General features: G+C 41.8%; 1 protein-coding gene across 1 annotated transcript in view; it reads left to right on the forward strand.

Moving 5' to 3' along the window:
• The window catches only part of LOC126234881 (glutamate receptor 1-like), an 81,622-nt gene extending 73,544 nt beyond the window's left edge, over positions 1-8,078 (forward strand). The window contains exon 7 of the mRNA XM_049943621.1: positions 7,731-8,078. Coding sequence (XP_049799578.1) covers positions 7,731-8,078 — 348 coding nt within the window. The remainder of the gene's footprint in view (positions 1-7,730) is intronic.
• The last annotated feature ends 9,776 nt before the right edge of the window (positions 8,079-17,854 follow it).

The raw sequence follows: 17,854 nt of genomic DNA on the forward strand, positions 1-17,854 counted from the left end.
AAGTCTTTCAAACTGTGTTTAAACTGCGCTTTATCTGAAACCAAGTTTTTAATCGTTTCTGACAATTTATTGAAAATGTATGTTCCTGAATATTAGAGCCCTATTTGGACAAAGAAAAGCGATTTTAGGCGTTTATGTAGATTGTTCTTATTCCTAATACTTATGCTATATATGGAGCTACTGGGTGGAAATAGAGACATATAGCTTGCAACAAATATCATTAAGGAATGAAAATACTGAGAATCAGTGGTTACAATACGCAGTTCCTTTAACAGCTTTCTACATGATGTTCTTGCATTTACATCACAAATAAGTCTTATTACACGATTTTGCACTTTAAACGCTTTTGCTTAGTTTGACGAGTTACTCCAGATTGTGATCCCATATGAAATAATGGGAAGAAAGAAAGCAAAGCATGCTATATTTTAAATTTGTATTCCTCCATCTGACATAATTCTCATTCCAAATATACATATTTATTTAGGCGCTTCATCTATTCTGTAGTATGCCCTCCCCAACAGAATTTAATATGGAGTTGTAATCCCAGAAATTTAACACAGTCAACCTCTTCGATCTGCATGTCTTCACGTGTTATACACATGCTGGAAGGAAATGTCTTACAGGTTCTGAAATGAATATAGATGGTGTTTTCAACGTTTAGTGACAGTGCATTAGCTTTAAAGCATTTATGAATGTTATTGAAATTTGAGTACCAGATATTCATAAATCTGTTCTTGACTTGCTATTTATTGAAATGTTTGTATCATCTGCACACGAAACAAGTCTGGCAATGTAATAGACGAGAGATTTATTAATTTACTCAAGAAAAGCAGCAGGACCCCGATCGAACCCTGAGGAATACCACAGGTAATTAATTACCAATCGGATGAAGAGTGATTACTTACTCTACAGGAATTTCGCAACATCATGTGTTTAGCGTTAGTTAGGTAAGATTCGTACTATTACACAGCATTAGCCGGCCGAAGTGGCCGTGCGGTTAAAGGCGCTGCAGTCTGGAACCGCAAGACCGCTACGGTCGCAGGTTCGAATCCTGCCTCGGGCATGGATGTTTGTGATGTCCTTAGGTTAGTTAGGTTTAACTAGTTCTAAGTTCTAGGGGACTAATGACCTCAGCAGTTGAGTCCCATAGTGCTCAGAGCCATTTGAACCATTTGAACCACACAGCAGTGCCGGTAGCAACATAATATTACTGAACAGAACGCTGCGATTCATCCACTCAAAGGATTTCAAGGTTCAAAAAATGGCTCAGAACACTATGGGACATAACTGCTGTGGTCATGAGTCCCCTTGAACTTATAACTACTTAAACGTAACTAACCTAAGGACATCGCACACATCCATGACCGATGCGGGAGTCGAACCTGCGATCGGAGTGGTCGCGCGGTTCCAGACTGTAGCGCCTAGAACCGCTCGGCCACTGCGGCCGGCGGATTTTAAGGGGTCACAGAAATTGCCAGTAGCTTCAAATCTGTTATCTAATGAATTAAGTACATTCTCACTGTTCGTGTTAATAGCTTTCTCTTGGTCGGAACCCTCAATGAACTCAAACTGTAACTTCGGCAATGTATTATTTGCAACCGACGTCCCGTCAGTGGATTGTCTGCAATATCAAAAATTGCCGCCGTCGCTTCTTAACACTATGCCACAAAGCTATTATATGTCCAGCGTTTGTTTCTGCGTTCGCTAATTACGTCGATAACGTCTTTCACACCCTCGTTATCTCTGAAATCACGTCATCTTATTACACGCTATTGACTGCAGTCAATCATACGAGTACATGTGGCGATGTTATTTAGTAATATTTTTTTTATTTTTTATAATTCGCGTCAGTAATTTAATAATATAACGTACTCTTGTACTTCAGTTTAAGTCAACCTAATTCTGATCAGGCATACATATGAAATTGTATTTGCTTATAGAGACATCTATATGATGACTTCCACCGGCTATCCCCACCACTCATCCCCGTGACATTTATATCACAGTCCACAATTACCTAGTCATCCTGCCTAAGACACTAAAATACGTTGTCGGACCAAAAGCAGCGGGACGTCCTACGTAATGCGGAATTGGCACTGGACAGTGAGTGACTGGAAGATTGTGTTATGGAGTGAATAATCGACATATACCTTGCGGGAAACAGATAAAAGGGTCTGAGGTCTGAGTTTGGCGAATGAATGGGAGAACGGTATCTCTCATCATTTTTAAAGCCAACAGTGAAGTACGAAAGTCACTGTATGGGTAAGGTTTTCGTATTTAAGGTTTGGTCCCTTTAATGCTCTCAATGAAACGTAAATATGGAACGGTATGAACACATTTTGCAGCACTAAGTTCTGTGTACTGTAAAGAAACAGTTAGGAGACAATGATTGCTTCATTATGATAATACATTGTCATAAAGCAGCAACTGTGAGGCAATGGTTCGTGCACAATCACAATTCTGAAATGGACTGTCCCGCAGGGGTCCCAACTGGAACCCAAAGGAGCACATTTGGGATGAGTTACAACATCGACAACAGTTCAGACCACAGTGTCCTACATTATATTCTTTCTGATTTCGTCACTTGAGAAATAATGAGCTACCATTCCTCCACAAACACTCAGACACTTCACTGGAAGTATCCCCACCAGAATTCAAGCTGTCATAAGGGCGAAGGGCATGTAGGCCACACATTAATGCCCACTAATTCGTGTCCAGAGACGTTTGATCACATAATATACTTTCGAATCGATCGGAAAGCAGCCTAAAATCCAAAACTATTCACCAGACAAAAGAAAGTCCAACTGCTAACAGGCTGGACACAGGGATTAATTTCCTTAGCATTCTACGTAACCTACAAGACCCACATCTGTCCCATCCTACCTATGCCAGTGTTGCATGGACCTCATCCCCATCCCAAACACTACGAATCTCTACACAAACCTAGAACGTCGTTTATTCGGCCTTGCCTTCTCCATCAGCCTACACATTCACACCCACCTCCTGTACCAGTTAATCACATTTACACATCGTCTGTGAACGTGAGACTCGACGCCCAATAGTCTCGATAATTCCCCCCCCCCCTCTCCATCCTTGAGAACCCTCCCTGCTGCCGCACCTCTATTAACAGGTCGCATCTCCCCTTCATCTCCACGCACTCCATTTACTCACCAAAGGAATTTCAATCGCTTTTCCCTCCTAGACCATTAACTCATTTTCGGGATCCATCACTCTACCAACCAACAGTAACCTACTGTGCCCAAATCACGACAAAGAAAGGCTCTAACCCTCTCTTTCCTGGTCCGGCTGTCATCCCACCCCTATCCTAACACTTAAATCCCAGGTTTCAGTCATTTTCCACAAATATATTCCTCATCATTTTCCATCCAACATCCTCCGCAATATATTCCACATCTCGATCTCCACTCACAATGTGTAAAACCTGTAGTTTATCTTTAGTATTCAAGAAATGTGATGTAGACTGAATGTTTTCATTCGATGTGTCGTACTTGATATTTGTAGGGTGGACATTTCTCAAACACTAGTCTTCAACAGCCGATATGTTATGCCACAGAGATTATGAATACAATCACTGTGATATTTTGTTGCCACTGGCATTCTGTGAGATGTGAGTGAGTAGTGTGATGGACACATTGCTGAGCACTGCCTGCTTATCTGTAATTTACGATGTGTTTGGTAAACCGAAAGTTTTACTGGGATTTCTCTTTCTAGGTTCGAGTTAGTAGTTTCATTGTACAGATCTGAATAACCTATTCTCATGGACTGCACTCAGAGGTTTAGAATTATCACTCCGTTACCATTTCTATAATTAATTTCATGACAGAGTCATATTTGTAAAAAGAAGTAAGTTTTGTAAGAATAGTTATAACTGCAAAGGAGGATATTTGAGTTTCAATATAGTTTTTGAATGCTAGCCCCTTTACCTGAATCAGCAAACTTAGTATCCACCACCGTCTAATAATTTGATGTGTGAATGGACACACTGTACTCTGCGGAACACAGTGGTTAAAACTGAAGCATGATCTGCTAACAATAGTTGCACGTCCTTGAATTGCACTACGCAAGGCTTCCTGATATTGAGCTGGTATTCCGCTGCGCTGTATTTTTATGTTCATCACCTCCAGCAGTAACTCGTCTCCATTGCAACAGGTAAGCCAAGCTAATTAGTTAGGGCCACTTGTACGTCATACATTATAGTAAAATAATACAGTTAAACACTGCATTTAAAAATTACTTAAAGGGTGAGTTTAGGTAACGTTTAGTGAAGATTTCACTTACTTTGTTCGACAGTTCCATTCTTACAGGCAGTTTTTGAAGGAAACGGACATATATATATTTATCTATACAGACTGTTAAATCCTTATTTGATTTATTGATTCTTTAATGTTGACTAAAGTGGTTTTGTATGTTTCTTCATGTTCCACAGGACTATTGCTAATTGCAGAAGTCTCAGAAATCTCTTAAGCACAAACAATATCGCTTGATCATTGACTCATGACATTTATAGGGACAGATCGTGATGCCTGTTACGTCCTGATCAACCTCGATACTGGGATTACTGAACATTGCAGACCACTCTCCAGATCTCTCACCCAGTGAACAGACGTAGTCACGGGTTACCAGTAGACTGAAATGCCACTGCTCTTCAGCAATTAGAAGTGATGTACTCTGGTACGGAAGCCGTATTGGGATGAAGTACCCTTATCTGTTATCCAGTCTCAGTTTGACTCGATAGCGGCCCGGTTAGAGCGAGTGCATCTGCATTTCAGTATACCGAGTTTGCCACACTAGACAGGGTGATTTAGCTGCCCCTATCGAAATCGTTTTATTCAATCCGCAATGTTATATCTGGCCTTTGTAATGTAATAAAACTAAAAAAAAAATTGTTTTGTGACTATTAGTGTAATGTAATAAAATAAAATGAGCCGTGACTTATACAAAAAAGAAACACACATTAATGCAATGGCTCAGCATAAAAGAGAAATAACTAATCTAGGAATATTATTAAGTGTGTAATATGTTGTTTAATTTAGCCCGACGTGTATAAGCACTCTGTAAACTAGTTCAGTTCTCAGGGTAATTACGTATTCGTCTATAATTAATCGTCCTTTTCTTATCTATCCAACGCTAGGATCGTGAGAATTCGTGTGCTTATTGCACCAGAGAATATTTGCCAAATCTGTTCCATGTACACTACTGTAGTACGTAAGTTAATGCCGTGGTTTCGTCTCGATTCCCCAATATAATATAACAAGAGTAGCATTTACAAATGAAATCCTATAATGGAACTGGAATCCTGTGACCAGACCTTTTCTGCCTGGGATTTTATTTCGTTATATAAAGAAAATCTGTAAATAAAATTGTTAAATTATTAGTAGCTGCCTCCAGTCGCGTGGGGTCTGAAATAAACTTAATTGTCCTAACCGACGGCAAGTCTCGTAGATAAGCTAAAAGAAATATGTTGAAGATTATTCTAAGATGGCGCCTAACAATGAAAATTCTTTGTTAAGGCCCATATCTACTTAAGACAATAAAGGTGTCTGATTCACAATATACTGGCCACATACACAAATCCTTTTGACAAAATAACCATTATATTATTCGGGTTTTAAGTACGTCTTACATTATCAGCTGGTACAGCGGGATGGGGTTTACACAAGCACGTCCTCTTAGGTCCGAATCCAAGCAGATAAGATAAGCGAATGACAAAGGAAAGATAGCTCATGCATAGAAGCGCAAGAGTCCATGGAATAACATGTCCAGTGTAGTTCTCTCTCTTCTTCTTTGACGTACTTGTCGATTATTTATAAAATCTATCGTAATATTTAGTTTACATTTTTTTTAAAACCCAAGTCCACGCAAGAGAAATAGTACACATTCATAAACTATGCGCGAGATTTCCGACCTCTCGCTCGCTACATGCAAACTATTAGTCCTACAGAAAAAATGGAGAGGACATTTTTGTGGAAAATGTAATGTACTTAAATTTTATGTGACTTCGTAGGCTTTTCCGGTGTTATAATTTAGTGTAGTCTCCATCTGTCCACCATCATCAGTTTTCATTGGGCCTCAGCAGCAGCGTTCATCTGAAGATGGCGGACATGAATCTCCGAAATTTTGAATCACATTGATCTTAGGCTCTAGCAGGAGACCAGAGTCCACTATCAAGAGATAAGATTTGTATTGGGATACGTTTTTGCTAGAGGCACGGTTTTCGATTTATTCAATAAAAAGTACAAAAGTAACCTCCAGCCTCCAGCCCGGCAGGCATCTCTCACCAGCCAGGATTTCTCGTATGTAATTCGTGGAGCTCCTTCCTACCACGGTACATAAATTTCGGACTGCACGAACTGTTCCCGATATTCGATCTTATTCGGTCTGTATTGGTTGGGATGTTACGCCACCAGCATAGTAGGATACTTTATAACATTGATAATTTAAAAGTGCCCGTAATTAAATAACAACTACTTTCTAAAATGTTCCGCTAAAACTAATTACGTAGATAGTTCGATCCAGACTTATTATTTACAAGTACAGTTGTTTCGCAGTCAGAAGGCCGGACTAATGTAACGATGTAGTTGTTTACTATATGCTGTTAAAGTTTACAAAACTGATAGTTAAAGTTTATGTTATGTTATGTTACGTAAACCGGGTACCTAGAAACGACGGAGAGGCTCCGTCCACGCCGCAGCCGCAGTGGTCCGCAACCCCACGACGACTACCGCAGTCCACTTCATCGCTCCGGCGCCCTCACCGAACCCAGGGTTATTCTGCGGTTCGGCCCCCCGATGGACCCCCCAGAGAACGTCTCACACAAGACGAGTGTAATCCCTATGTAGCGTGGCAGAGTATTGGTGGTGTACGCGTACGTGCAGAACTTGTTTGCGCGGCAATCGCCGACATAGTGTAGCTGAGGCGGAATAAGGGGAACCAGCCCGCATTTGCCGAGGCAGATGGAAAACCGCCTAAAAACTATCCACAGACTGACCGGCTCACCTGACCTTGACACAAATCCGCCGGGCGGATTCGTGCCGGGGACCAGACGCTCCTTCCCGTCCATAAAGCCGTGCGTTAGACCGCACGGCCAACCGGGCGGGCCAGTTAAAATTTATTCAAACAACAATTTTACAATTTGTATCTGCCTCGACCAAGCCGCTGGTGTAAGACGGCCAGTCAATGAAGATCAAAAAAGGTCGAACGGGTCAAATAATACGTGTAGTCGCAATTTTTTTGTGATAGGACTGAGAGCCGTAGATAATATACTAGAAATCCTGATTGATGGGGGCTGAGTCATGGAATGGGGTTTCTTTTGAAAGTCACTTTTGTACGTTTTTCTTCAATAACTCGAAGATACCGCCTCTAGCGAAGCAGTACCCCAGTACAAAATTTCAGTGCATTACATTTCCTACAATGAGCTCCCGTTCATTTTTACTGTAGGCCTAATAGTTTGCACGTAAAGAATGAGAGCATATGAAGGTCTCATGCGTGTTTTGTGAATAGCACATATAACACTGCGGGTTGCATAGAATGACATCGATAGGGGCAGCTGAATTACCCTGTGTATCCCCAAATCATCTATACTTCCCGCTAAACTGTCCACGTAAATTATTTGCTACCCTTCCAAGTCTCGCAGTTTTAATTCCCAGAAATGTACTTGTTAGAAAGGTAATATGTAGGCAGGCTCTGAGTGCTTCGAATGTTTTCCGCAGGTGGCTCGCAAGTGGCTAGTCCCACGAGTGCAGCTGGCCGCCCAAGTAGGGATGCGGTCGTACTCCCAGGCTCCGGACGGCCCGGTGAAGCTGCAGCTGACGCACGTGCAGGGGGAGTTCGCTCTGCTGGTGCTCGGCCTCTGCGTGTCACTGATCGTCTTCGTGCTGGAAACTGCCGTTCACTGCAAGACCAACGGTACCACACGGCTGCAATTTAGATCCTCGATTACAGTGACGCTGGAGGTCTACCGTCGAGCAGCCCAGCTGGAAAAGGGGACTCAGTCAACAGCGTCACGAGCGCACGGTCGTCGGCGACACAGCGGAGGCGTTACCGACTTCATCTACTAATGTGAGGCTTGTTATTCAATAATCCATTGTGCTAGCACATTAAACTTCTGGTCCATGTACTCCAATCAATGTGAGTATCGTAGAATATCGTTTATTTCAAGCAGTTGTGGACGGGAGTAGGGTGGTCAGATAATTACTTTATTGGATAACCTTTCCAAAAATTTATCTTCACTGTGTTGATAGGTATAAAATAAAGAAACCCCGATTTAAACACAAAATTGTGCATGGTGTAACACTTTTAGAAACAACACGGAGAACCAGCGACTGTACTGTACTGTTTGTACTAGTATGCCCTGAGGTATCGTCGCAATGCAGTGGCAATAAGAGGGCAAATGCAACGCAGATGGATAGTCAATAAGTTCACTAAGTTGGTTAGAAGTGGTCAGAATTTACAGATACTTTCCGCAATCTTCATTTGTGATCCATTCTCTTTATATAGTGGCACAGGTTCTCCTTAGGCTCTCGTAGAATTAAGATATTGGGACAAAGAAATTGCCTATCGTTTCAAATATTGTTTTATTTGTATGGAGTTCATTGGAGGTACGGTTACATACAGCGAATATTTTACTTTGCTGGTCCGGAAACATTCTATAGACTTTATATTGTAGGCTATATATAATTGTTAACTGTTGGCTTATATATCTGTTATTGCGCAATAATTCGTAATAACAGACAAGTACAAATGTATAGCTTGGACTCTTGTCTAACTATGTTTCGTTAAAACAGCTTTAATCATTGCTGCATGATACTACTTTTCATGTAAATTTACGTAAAATCAATTTGCCATTGATGGTTTTCCAATATTCTTGCTAATTAGTTTTTAAGCTTTGAAATAAGCCGTACTAGTCATCTCGAGTACGTATTTGTTAATGTCCTTTGTTACCGTCATCCCAAAGTTTTTCACTCTATTCTGCATACTATAGTTTGAGAAGTTCAAAATAGCTATTCAAGTAGGCCTAAGTTTAAGAGAGCCGCGAGGGGTAGGCGCGCGGTCTAGGGTGCCTTCCACAGTTAGTGCGGCTTCCCCCGTCGGAGATTCGAGTCCTCCATCGGGCATGAGTGTGCGTGTGTTGTCCTTTGCGTGTGTTAGTTTAAGATAGATAAAATTGTGTGTAAATTTAGGGACCCATGACCTCAGCAGTTTGGTCCAATAGGAACTTACCACAAATTTTCACAAAATTTTCCAAAACGTTTAAGAGAAGGAGGGCTCAAGAAAATGTTTCTTAAAATGTCAGACTCCTTATTTTGTTACTTTCGCAAACAACTCACAGGCAGAAATTGGAAAGCAAACCTCTTATGGTTCAAGCCGCGGCATAGCAGTCTCAAGGGAACGAAAAGCTTCCTCTCTCGATGGTCCTTTCTCAGCACGGTCGTTGTTCCTTTCTCCTCGTCGCAGGGGTCTTAGTCGAGAGTGACACTGACAGTTATGGCATCGCCCATCAATACATGACAACCATAATGATCAACTTTATATTAATGCCAATTAATTTTCCTGGACGCATTCTCCAACTTCTATTTATTCTGAACTTAGTCCAGCTAGTTCGAATACAAATTGAGTTAAGCTTATTCATTCTAAATGTTATAGATAAAGTGCCTGCTTGGCAATCAAATGTAAATAGGATCACTGAGACAAATTACATGAAATATTTATTTATCTCTATAACCAGCTCCTCAAATGGAGAAGCCCAATTACATTTTCGTATCGTGATGGAGGATGTGAAGTACTTTACTTTAACGCCGTGTGTGGTAGTTACAGGCCACGTTATGTGCGAAACAACTTTCTTTAATTAATGAGGTAGCATGGGTAGACAGCAGATAAAAAGTATTCACAGGAATAATGGTTTATAAGCTGCTGTGAAGTTTCACTTTCGAATTGCATGCAAATGCGTATCCCGAAATATGTCTCGTATGCAATGATGCCGTCATAGAGATAAAATTTAGAAGCACGAAAACGTATGATAACTTTATCTGACTATATCCACCCAAGAACATGTAATGCGAAAACAGGCAAATGGTACATCGCAGTACATGCCAATCGTACGCATTAAATGGAAACTTTTCTGAATTGCATTAATATATTCAGTACTGATAGGCACATTGCTTAACATTAGCACTGTTTAAGTAATTCAGTTCATAACATGATGGCATGCTATTGGTATGTTTAGTCCTCTCTGTGAGCCTAGCGTACCTACTTAGATACGTGAATGTGCAAAGACACAAGGCCATTACATCACACATAACGTCATGAGCTGTCAGAGTGTACACGAATAACAGCCAGTGACTTACTTTCCAGTTCTGTAAAATTATGCAAAGGGTGTGAACGGAGAGATATTTAAAAACATAGTTTTGCAACGATAATGAAGGTTGCTATCTCAGCTGAGGGCAGGAAGAACGTGACAGTGAAATAGCTCGACTGTAAAATTCTCAAATTTTTTGTTGTAAGGCCAAAATTTTGCAATAGAAACATTGTTGTAACTGAAACACTAATAAATGTAACCTTGACCCTTGTCAGGCCGAATGTTGGCATAGAAATACTGTAATCATAAGGATATAAATAAATGTACAAGTTAACATTTGTGAGACCAAGATGTTGGCGTAGAAGTATTATTGTAATAAAGACTCAAAGAAATGTAAAAGCTAACTTTTCTAAAGGTAAGATATTCGCACTGAAAAATTGTAGTAATAGAGGCACGAATAAATATGCAAATTAAAATTTGTAATGCCACAATGTTGGTAACAAGTTATTATACTAACACAGACATCAGGGAAAAGGCAGCATTAAGTGAAGCCCTAGTTACTATGACCTAATGTATGGCTTTATTCTGATTAAAAATAGCTTTATAAAAATAGTACACTCTACCTTTTAGGTTTCTAGGGCATACATTATATTTCAGTCATTATGGCGCGAGAGAGGTAACTCTGTTAGCTTCTTCTATACAGACAGACACACATGGACTGCTTGTTGGATTCCCGGAGTGTACCAAGTGAATTATCTTGCCAGGCACACTATAACAACATTACACTTTAGTAAAGAACCTTTATTGTGTCGAGGATAGAGCGAGTCACTCTTGGTGACTCAGGCCAACGTAACGTCTTCCTTGCCGACGTAATGAACATCTTTGACCATCGCTCGCCTACACATTATTGGAGCTAGCGCCCCCTCCCCCCGATGACAGGTAGGTACCTCCAGCAGCTGTCCTGACTGACTCCGTTCTGCTGGATCGTAGAAGAACGGAATAGGCTACACAATGAATTCTAAAATGTGCCCACACTATCAGGAATTTACGTACCGGTAGCATTAAATTACTATGAATGGCTTGGAATATCGGCTTTTCGCAGTGCGCTAAATCTTACGTAAGCAGTTCGCCAGCGTTTGCTTTACCTGAGCGCTCTCGCTATATAAGGGAAAGTATGATCAACATACGCATTCTGGCACTCACAAGGGAACATCCCCATCGCACCACCCTCAGATTTAGTTATAAGTTGGCACAGTGGATAGGCCTTGAAAAACTGAACACAGATCGATCGAGAAAACAGGAAGAAGTTGTGTGGAACTATGAAAAAATAAGCAAAATATACAAACTGGGTCGTCCATGTGTAATATAGGCAATATTAAGGGCAGTATAAGACGAGGAGCGCCGTGGTCCCGTGGTTAGTGTGAACAGCTGCAGAACGAGAGGTCTTCAGTTCAAATCTTCCCTCGACCGAAAATTTTAACTTTTTATTTTCAGTTTATGTGAAAAACTCTTATGTTTTCATCACTTTTTTTGGAGTGATTATTACATCCACAAGAAAACCTAAATCGGGCAAGGTAGAAGAATCTTTTCACCCATTCGCCAAGTGTTAGTTAGGTGGGTCGACAACATATTCCTGTCATGTGACGCACATGCTGTCACCAGTGTCGTATACAAAATATCAGACGCGTTTCCCTGTGGAGGAATCGGTTGACCTATGACCTTGCGATCAAATGTTTTCGGTTCCCATTGGAGAGGCACGTCCTTTCGTCAACTAATCACACGGTTTTGCGGTGCGGTCGCAAAACACAGACACTAAACTTATGACAGTGAACAGAGACGTCAATGAACGAACGGACAGATCATAACTTTGCGAAAATAAAGAAAGCAAAATTTTCAGTCGAGGGCAGATTTGAACCAAGGACCTACCGTTACGCAGCTGCTCACGCTAACCACGGGACCACGGCGCTCCTCGCCTCACATTGCCCTTCATGTTGCGTATCCTACTCATGGACGACCCAGTTTGTATATTTTGCTTATTTTTTCATAGTTCCACACAACTTATTCCTGTTTTCTCGATTGATCTGTGTTCAGTTTATCAAGGCCTATCCACTGTGCCAACTTATTACTAAATCTGAGGGGGGTGCGATGGGGATGTTCCCTTGTCAGAAGCGAATGCTGAAGCTATGGCATGTTATCGCCCGACCTAAAAGTGGAGGTTTTTGTTTGATAACACCCCCAACGGGATGTCATGACACCTGTGGCAAGCCCGCTTGAATCGAAAATTTGTCCTCTCTTCTGGATCGTGGATGTTGGTTTATGTTGAGCTTCAGCTCCTTTATTCAGTCTGCAGTTTCTTCAAAACCGTACTTTGCAAACCTTAACACTATATTGAAAATGTTCCTCCTGTAGGAGCGTGTTTTAGCTCATTTTCTATCAGAATCAGGCGAAAATAATAATGTGGTTGGATTATTTCTATACACATGGATCTCCTGGCCTAGAATTTGCGCAGTTCCTCCCTTCCAGTTAGTGTCCTGCGCCCAGGAAAAACAATAATAAATCCAGAGATCAGAGCTCATATGACACTGCGACGCCATTTAGAATCTTTGCTTCGCCTGCTGTGCCGTATCGGACACACACTGTTGACCTTTTAATTCGCTTCATTGACTGCGTTACATTTTGCGACAGAAGTGGTTCTCACCGAGAGAATATCTATTGAGTTTGAGAAAGGATCTCATACGTATATAATTAATGCAGTATATGTATTTGCTAAGTGCATACAGAATAATTAATATCATTAATCCATCATGAATATTTTATTACGTGGAATCAAATGAACTGGGCAAACGAATGTCACGGGATGCACAGCACAGTCCATAACCTATGTAACGTCGGACTGAAGCAGATTGATGCCGCGTAGGGAGCGAATATAAACACAATATCTGAGCAGTTTGATCCAGAGATGCGAACAATGAATGTGGCAGTATGTCACGAGTCAATCTACTTTCAGCGTGCGATCGTTATCGTTGCAAGACCCGTGGGTCGTTGGATATCGGAGATTACACAATAATTAGGGTTTCCGACGCCAACTTTGTCTAGAGCGTATCTTCTACGTCACAAAGAGTACCCTTTCAGACACATAAACCATCGCACTGAGGACCACAAGTGCTTGACGATCGGAAGTCTCCACGCCTTTGTGGATCGAGGTCTGGTTGCTGTTACATCGCCGCCCCGTCAACTGCAATGCAGGGATCACGGATTTGGTTGGTTGGTTCGTTGGTTTTTGGGGGAAGAGACCAAACAGCGAGGTCATCGGTCTCATCGGATTAGGCAAGGAAGTCGGCCGTGCCCTTTCAGAGGAACCATCCCGGCATTTGCCTGGAGCGATTTAGGGAAATCACGGAAAACCTAAATCAGGATGGCCGGACGTGGGATTGAACCGTCGTCCTCCCGAATGCGAGTCCAGTGTGCTAAAGATCACGGATTTATTTATACCATAAGCGGAAGGGGTAGAATCATTGCAGAGGCATCTGCAGCCGAAATCACATCGAGTTACTTCTGGGCTCTTAGTTTAGGTGCCTCTATAACTGATGTAGGTACCTAATTTCAGTCATCCAAAGAAACATAACCTAGCACGCTGCCCTGTATGATGACTGTTCATCAGAGAAAAAGATCGTGGCAGTAATTCCCCACAAATATTTGGTAAAATTGATCTTGTTTTCTACACACATAAACGATCTGGTAAATAAGGTTAAAGAGCACTCTCTGACTGTTTGCTGACGCCTCTGTGGTGAACGGAAAGATGTCATCACTGGTGGACTGTGGGACAGTAGTATATGACCTACATGGATTATCTATTCGGCGTGATGTATGGCAGCTTTCTCTAAATGTGGACCAATTTAAGTTAATGCTAGTGGGTCGCAAAAACAACCCTCTGATCTTTGAAAAACAGTATTAGTAGTGTGTATCGTATACATGGATTGAAAATGTATTAGTCATGTTACAAAGCAATACAAAGAAGAACAAACATATTACGGTTCGGGTATAAATAAATAGGCCTTGAACTACATGTAGGACAGCCAAATGGTAGACTTCAGTTTATTTGGAGTATGATTCTGTCGCTCCTAATTGTGGGTTTTATGGAATACACAACACTCTAAAATTGCATGCACGAGATTTTCATATTCTCTCGCTTGATACATGCAAACTATTAGTCCTACAGAAAATGTGACCAGGATATTTTTGTTGGAAACGTGATGTAGTTAAATTCTGTATTATGCTACATGTTCTCTAGAGTCCGCAGTTTTCGAATTATTCAAGAGAAACGTACAAAAGTAATCTTCAGATGCGTCTTTCTTGAATAACTCTGGAACTGTGGCACCTGGTGGAATCATAGAACAGTAAAAAATTTAACTACATTAAAGTTTCTACCAAAAGTTCCCATTTATTTTTCCTATTGGACTGATAGCTTTCACGTGACGAGTAAGAAAATGTCAAACTGTTTTGGATGGTTTTTGAAGTTGTTGAGGGTTTCATAACAGCTGGGGCAGCCGAATCACCCTGTATAAAGAATTCAGCCTACATAGCACTCGTGTGACCTTTCCTTGAGTACTGTTCAAATGTTTGGAAGCCCCACCAGGCCGCATTAAAGGAATAAATCCAAGGAATTCAGAAGCGTATTGCTAGATTCCTTACTGGTAAGTATGATCAATATGTGAATATTGTGGTATTGCTCCAAGGAATGAAATAAAGCTGGTGGGAAGAAAGCATGCTTTTAGCGACACACTTCTGAGAAAGTTTAGAGAATCGACAGTTGCTACAGACTCCAGAAATGTCCGACTGTCACCAACATACATGTTGAATAAGAACCGCCAAAACAAGTGATAGAGACTGGAGACCGCACAGAAACTTAGATGGTTGTCTTTCCTTCACTACATTTGCTAGTGTAGCAGGAAAGGGAATGAGTTTGAATTGCACAAGTTACCATATGATTGCCACGCACCGTGTGGTCACTTGCGGAGAGTGTATGTAACTATAGAAGCAACAGTATGACAGTACCCCAGTAAGATCTTCCAGCATTTATGCTTGTGTTATGTTGTCGAATTCAAGGACACTACTGTCGGTTAATAAAAGCATGAGTTTCTATGTACAAGCAAATTTAATGCAATGAGTAGGAAGCTCTCTAAGATTTTGTGGAGTTGAAAACGTTTCACGGAGGTCACCTCTAATTTTCCATTGTTATTGCTTCATAAAAAGATTTGAAACGATGACACCCAAGCACCTTTGTGGAAGGCACTGCGTTCCATTGTTGGAGCCGACTGGGGTCATTCATAGAAACAAATGTGTACATATAGTTGACACACATGACAATGTGTGCGACTTATTATTTTAGCTCAACAAGGAATCGGTCAAAGAAGATGTCAATAAAGTGCCTACGATTCATTATTTTGGTCTTCTTTTTTTAAATGCGAACAGTAACGTGGGGTTTTCACTTAGTGGAAAGAATGGGAAAAAACCCTGTGCAAACGATTATCCATGATCTGATAGTAGATAGTAAGTATCAGGAATGAGAATTTCACTCTGCAGCGGAGTGTGCGCTGATATGAAACTTCCTGGGAGATTAAAACTGTGTACCCGGCCGAGACTCGAACTCGGGACCTTTGCTTTTCGCGGGCAAGTGCTCTACCATCTGAGCTACCGAAGCACGACTCACGGCCGGCCTCACAGCTTTACTTCTGCCAGTATCTCGTCTCCTACCTTCGAAACTTTACAGAAGCTCTCCCGCGAAACTTGCAGAACTAGCACTCCTGAAAGAAAGGATATTGCGGAGACATGGCTTAGCCACAACCTGGGGGATGTTTCAAGAATGAGAATTTCACTCTGCAGCGGAGTGTGCGCTCATATGAAACTTCCTGGCAGATTAAAACTGTGTACCCGACCGAGACTCGAACTCGGGACCTTTGCTTTTCGCGGGCAAGTGCTCTACCATCTGAGCTACCGAAGCACGACTCACGCCCGGCCTCACAGCTTTACTTCTGCCAGTATCTCGTCTCCTACCTTCCAAACTTTACAGAAGCTCTCCCGCGAACCTTGCAGAACTAGCACTCCTGAAAGAAAGGATATTGCGGAGACATGGCTTAGCCACAGCCTGGGGGATGTTTCCAGAATGAGATTTTCACTCTGCAGCGGAGTGTGCGCTGATATGAAACTTCCTGGCAGATTAAAACTGTGTACCCGACCGGTCTGCAAGGTTCGCGGGAGAGCTTCTGTAAAGTTTGGAAGGTAGGAGACGAGACACTGGCAGAAGTAAAGCTGTGAGGCCGGGCGTGACTCGTGCTTCGGTAGCTCAGATAGTAGAGCACTTGCCCGCGAAAGGCAAAGGTCCCGAGTTCGAGTCTCGGTCGGGTACACAGTTTTAATCTGCCAGGAAGTTTCATATCTGCGCACACTCCGCTGCAGAGTGAAAATCTCATTCTGGAAACATCCCCCAGGCTGTGGCTAAGCCATGTCTCCGCAATATCCTTTCTTTCAGGAGTGCTAGTTCTGCAAGTTTCGCGGGAGAGCTTCTGTAAAGTTTCGAAGGTAGGAGACGAGATACTGGCAGAAGTAAAGCTGTGAGGCCGGCCGTGAGTCGTGCTTCGGTAGCTCAGATGGTAGAACACTTGCCCGCGAAAGGCAAAGGTCACGAGTTCGAGTCTCGGTCGGGTACACAGTTTTAATCTGCCAGGAAGTTTCATATCAGCGCACACTCCGCTGCAGAGTGAAAATCTCATTCTGGATACATCCCCCAGGCTGTGGCTAAGCCATGTCTCCGCAATATCCTTTCTTTCAGGAGTGCTAGTTCTGCAAGGTTCGCGGGAGAGCTTCTGTAAAGTTTGGAAGGTAGGAGACGAGATACTGGCAGAAGTAAAGCTGTGAGGCCGGGCGTGAGTCGTGCTTCGGTAGCTCAGATGGTAGAACACTTGCCCGCGAAAGGCAAAGGTCCCGAGCTCGAGTCTCGGTCGGGTACACAGTTTTAATCTGCCAGGAAGTTTCAAGTATCAGGAAGATAAACAGTTGTGTTAGAGTGCAAAGGCGCTTACATAAATATACTAAAAATTGAGTTATTTATTAGATAACTGTAGAACTTAATCATAAAGCGTATCTAATGGTCCTAAGTATTCAGTTTAATACAGATATACATGAAATAAGGTATTTGTCTCGAAGTCTTGAAATGCGACTCTGAAACGCTTTATTATGTAATACACAAAAATGGGAAAACTGTGTTGTATCATAAGCAAATGAGGGGGACTTCACATTCAGTTCTCATAGTTGAAACCTAACAGAAATTTTGTTTCGCAGTCTTAGGTGAGGCATTTCAAAGGCATCAAAACATGTTTTTGCCTCAATTTATACTGACAATCGCATTAAAGTGGCGAAAATACGTTTTCTATATGCTTCTTGGCAACGTAGTACTTCCAAATGTCTTTTAATTAAACGGGAAAGAAACTTTCTTCAGTCTAAAGGCAAGTAGAGATGTAACCGTTCAAAAAGGAACTTTGA

This window comes from Schistocerca nitens, chromosome 2 (assembly GCF_023898315.1).
Source record: "Schistocerca nitens isolate TAMUIC-IGC-003100 chromosome 2, iqSchNite1.1, whole genome shotgun sequence".
Lineage (NCBI taxonomy): Eukaryota > Metazoa > Arthropoda > Insecta > Orthoptera > Acrididae > Schistocerca > Schistocerca nitens.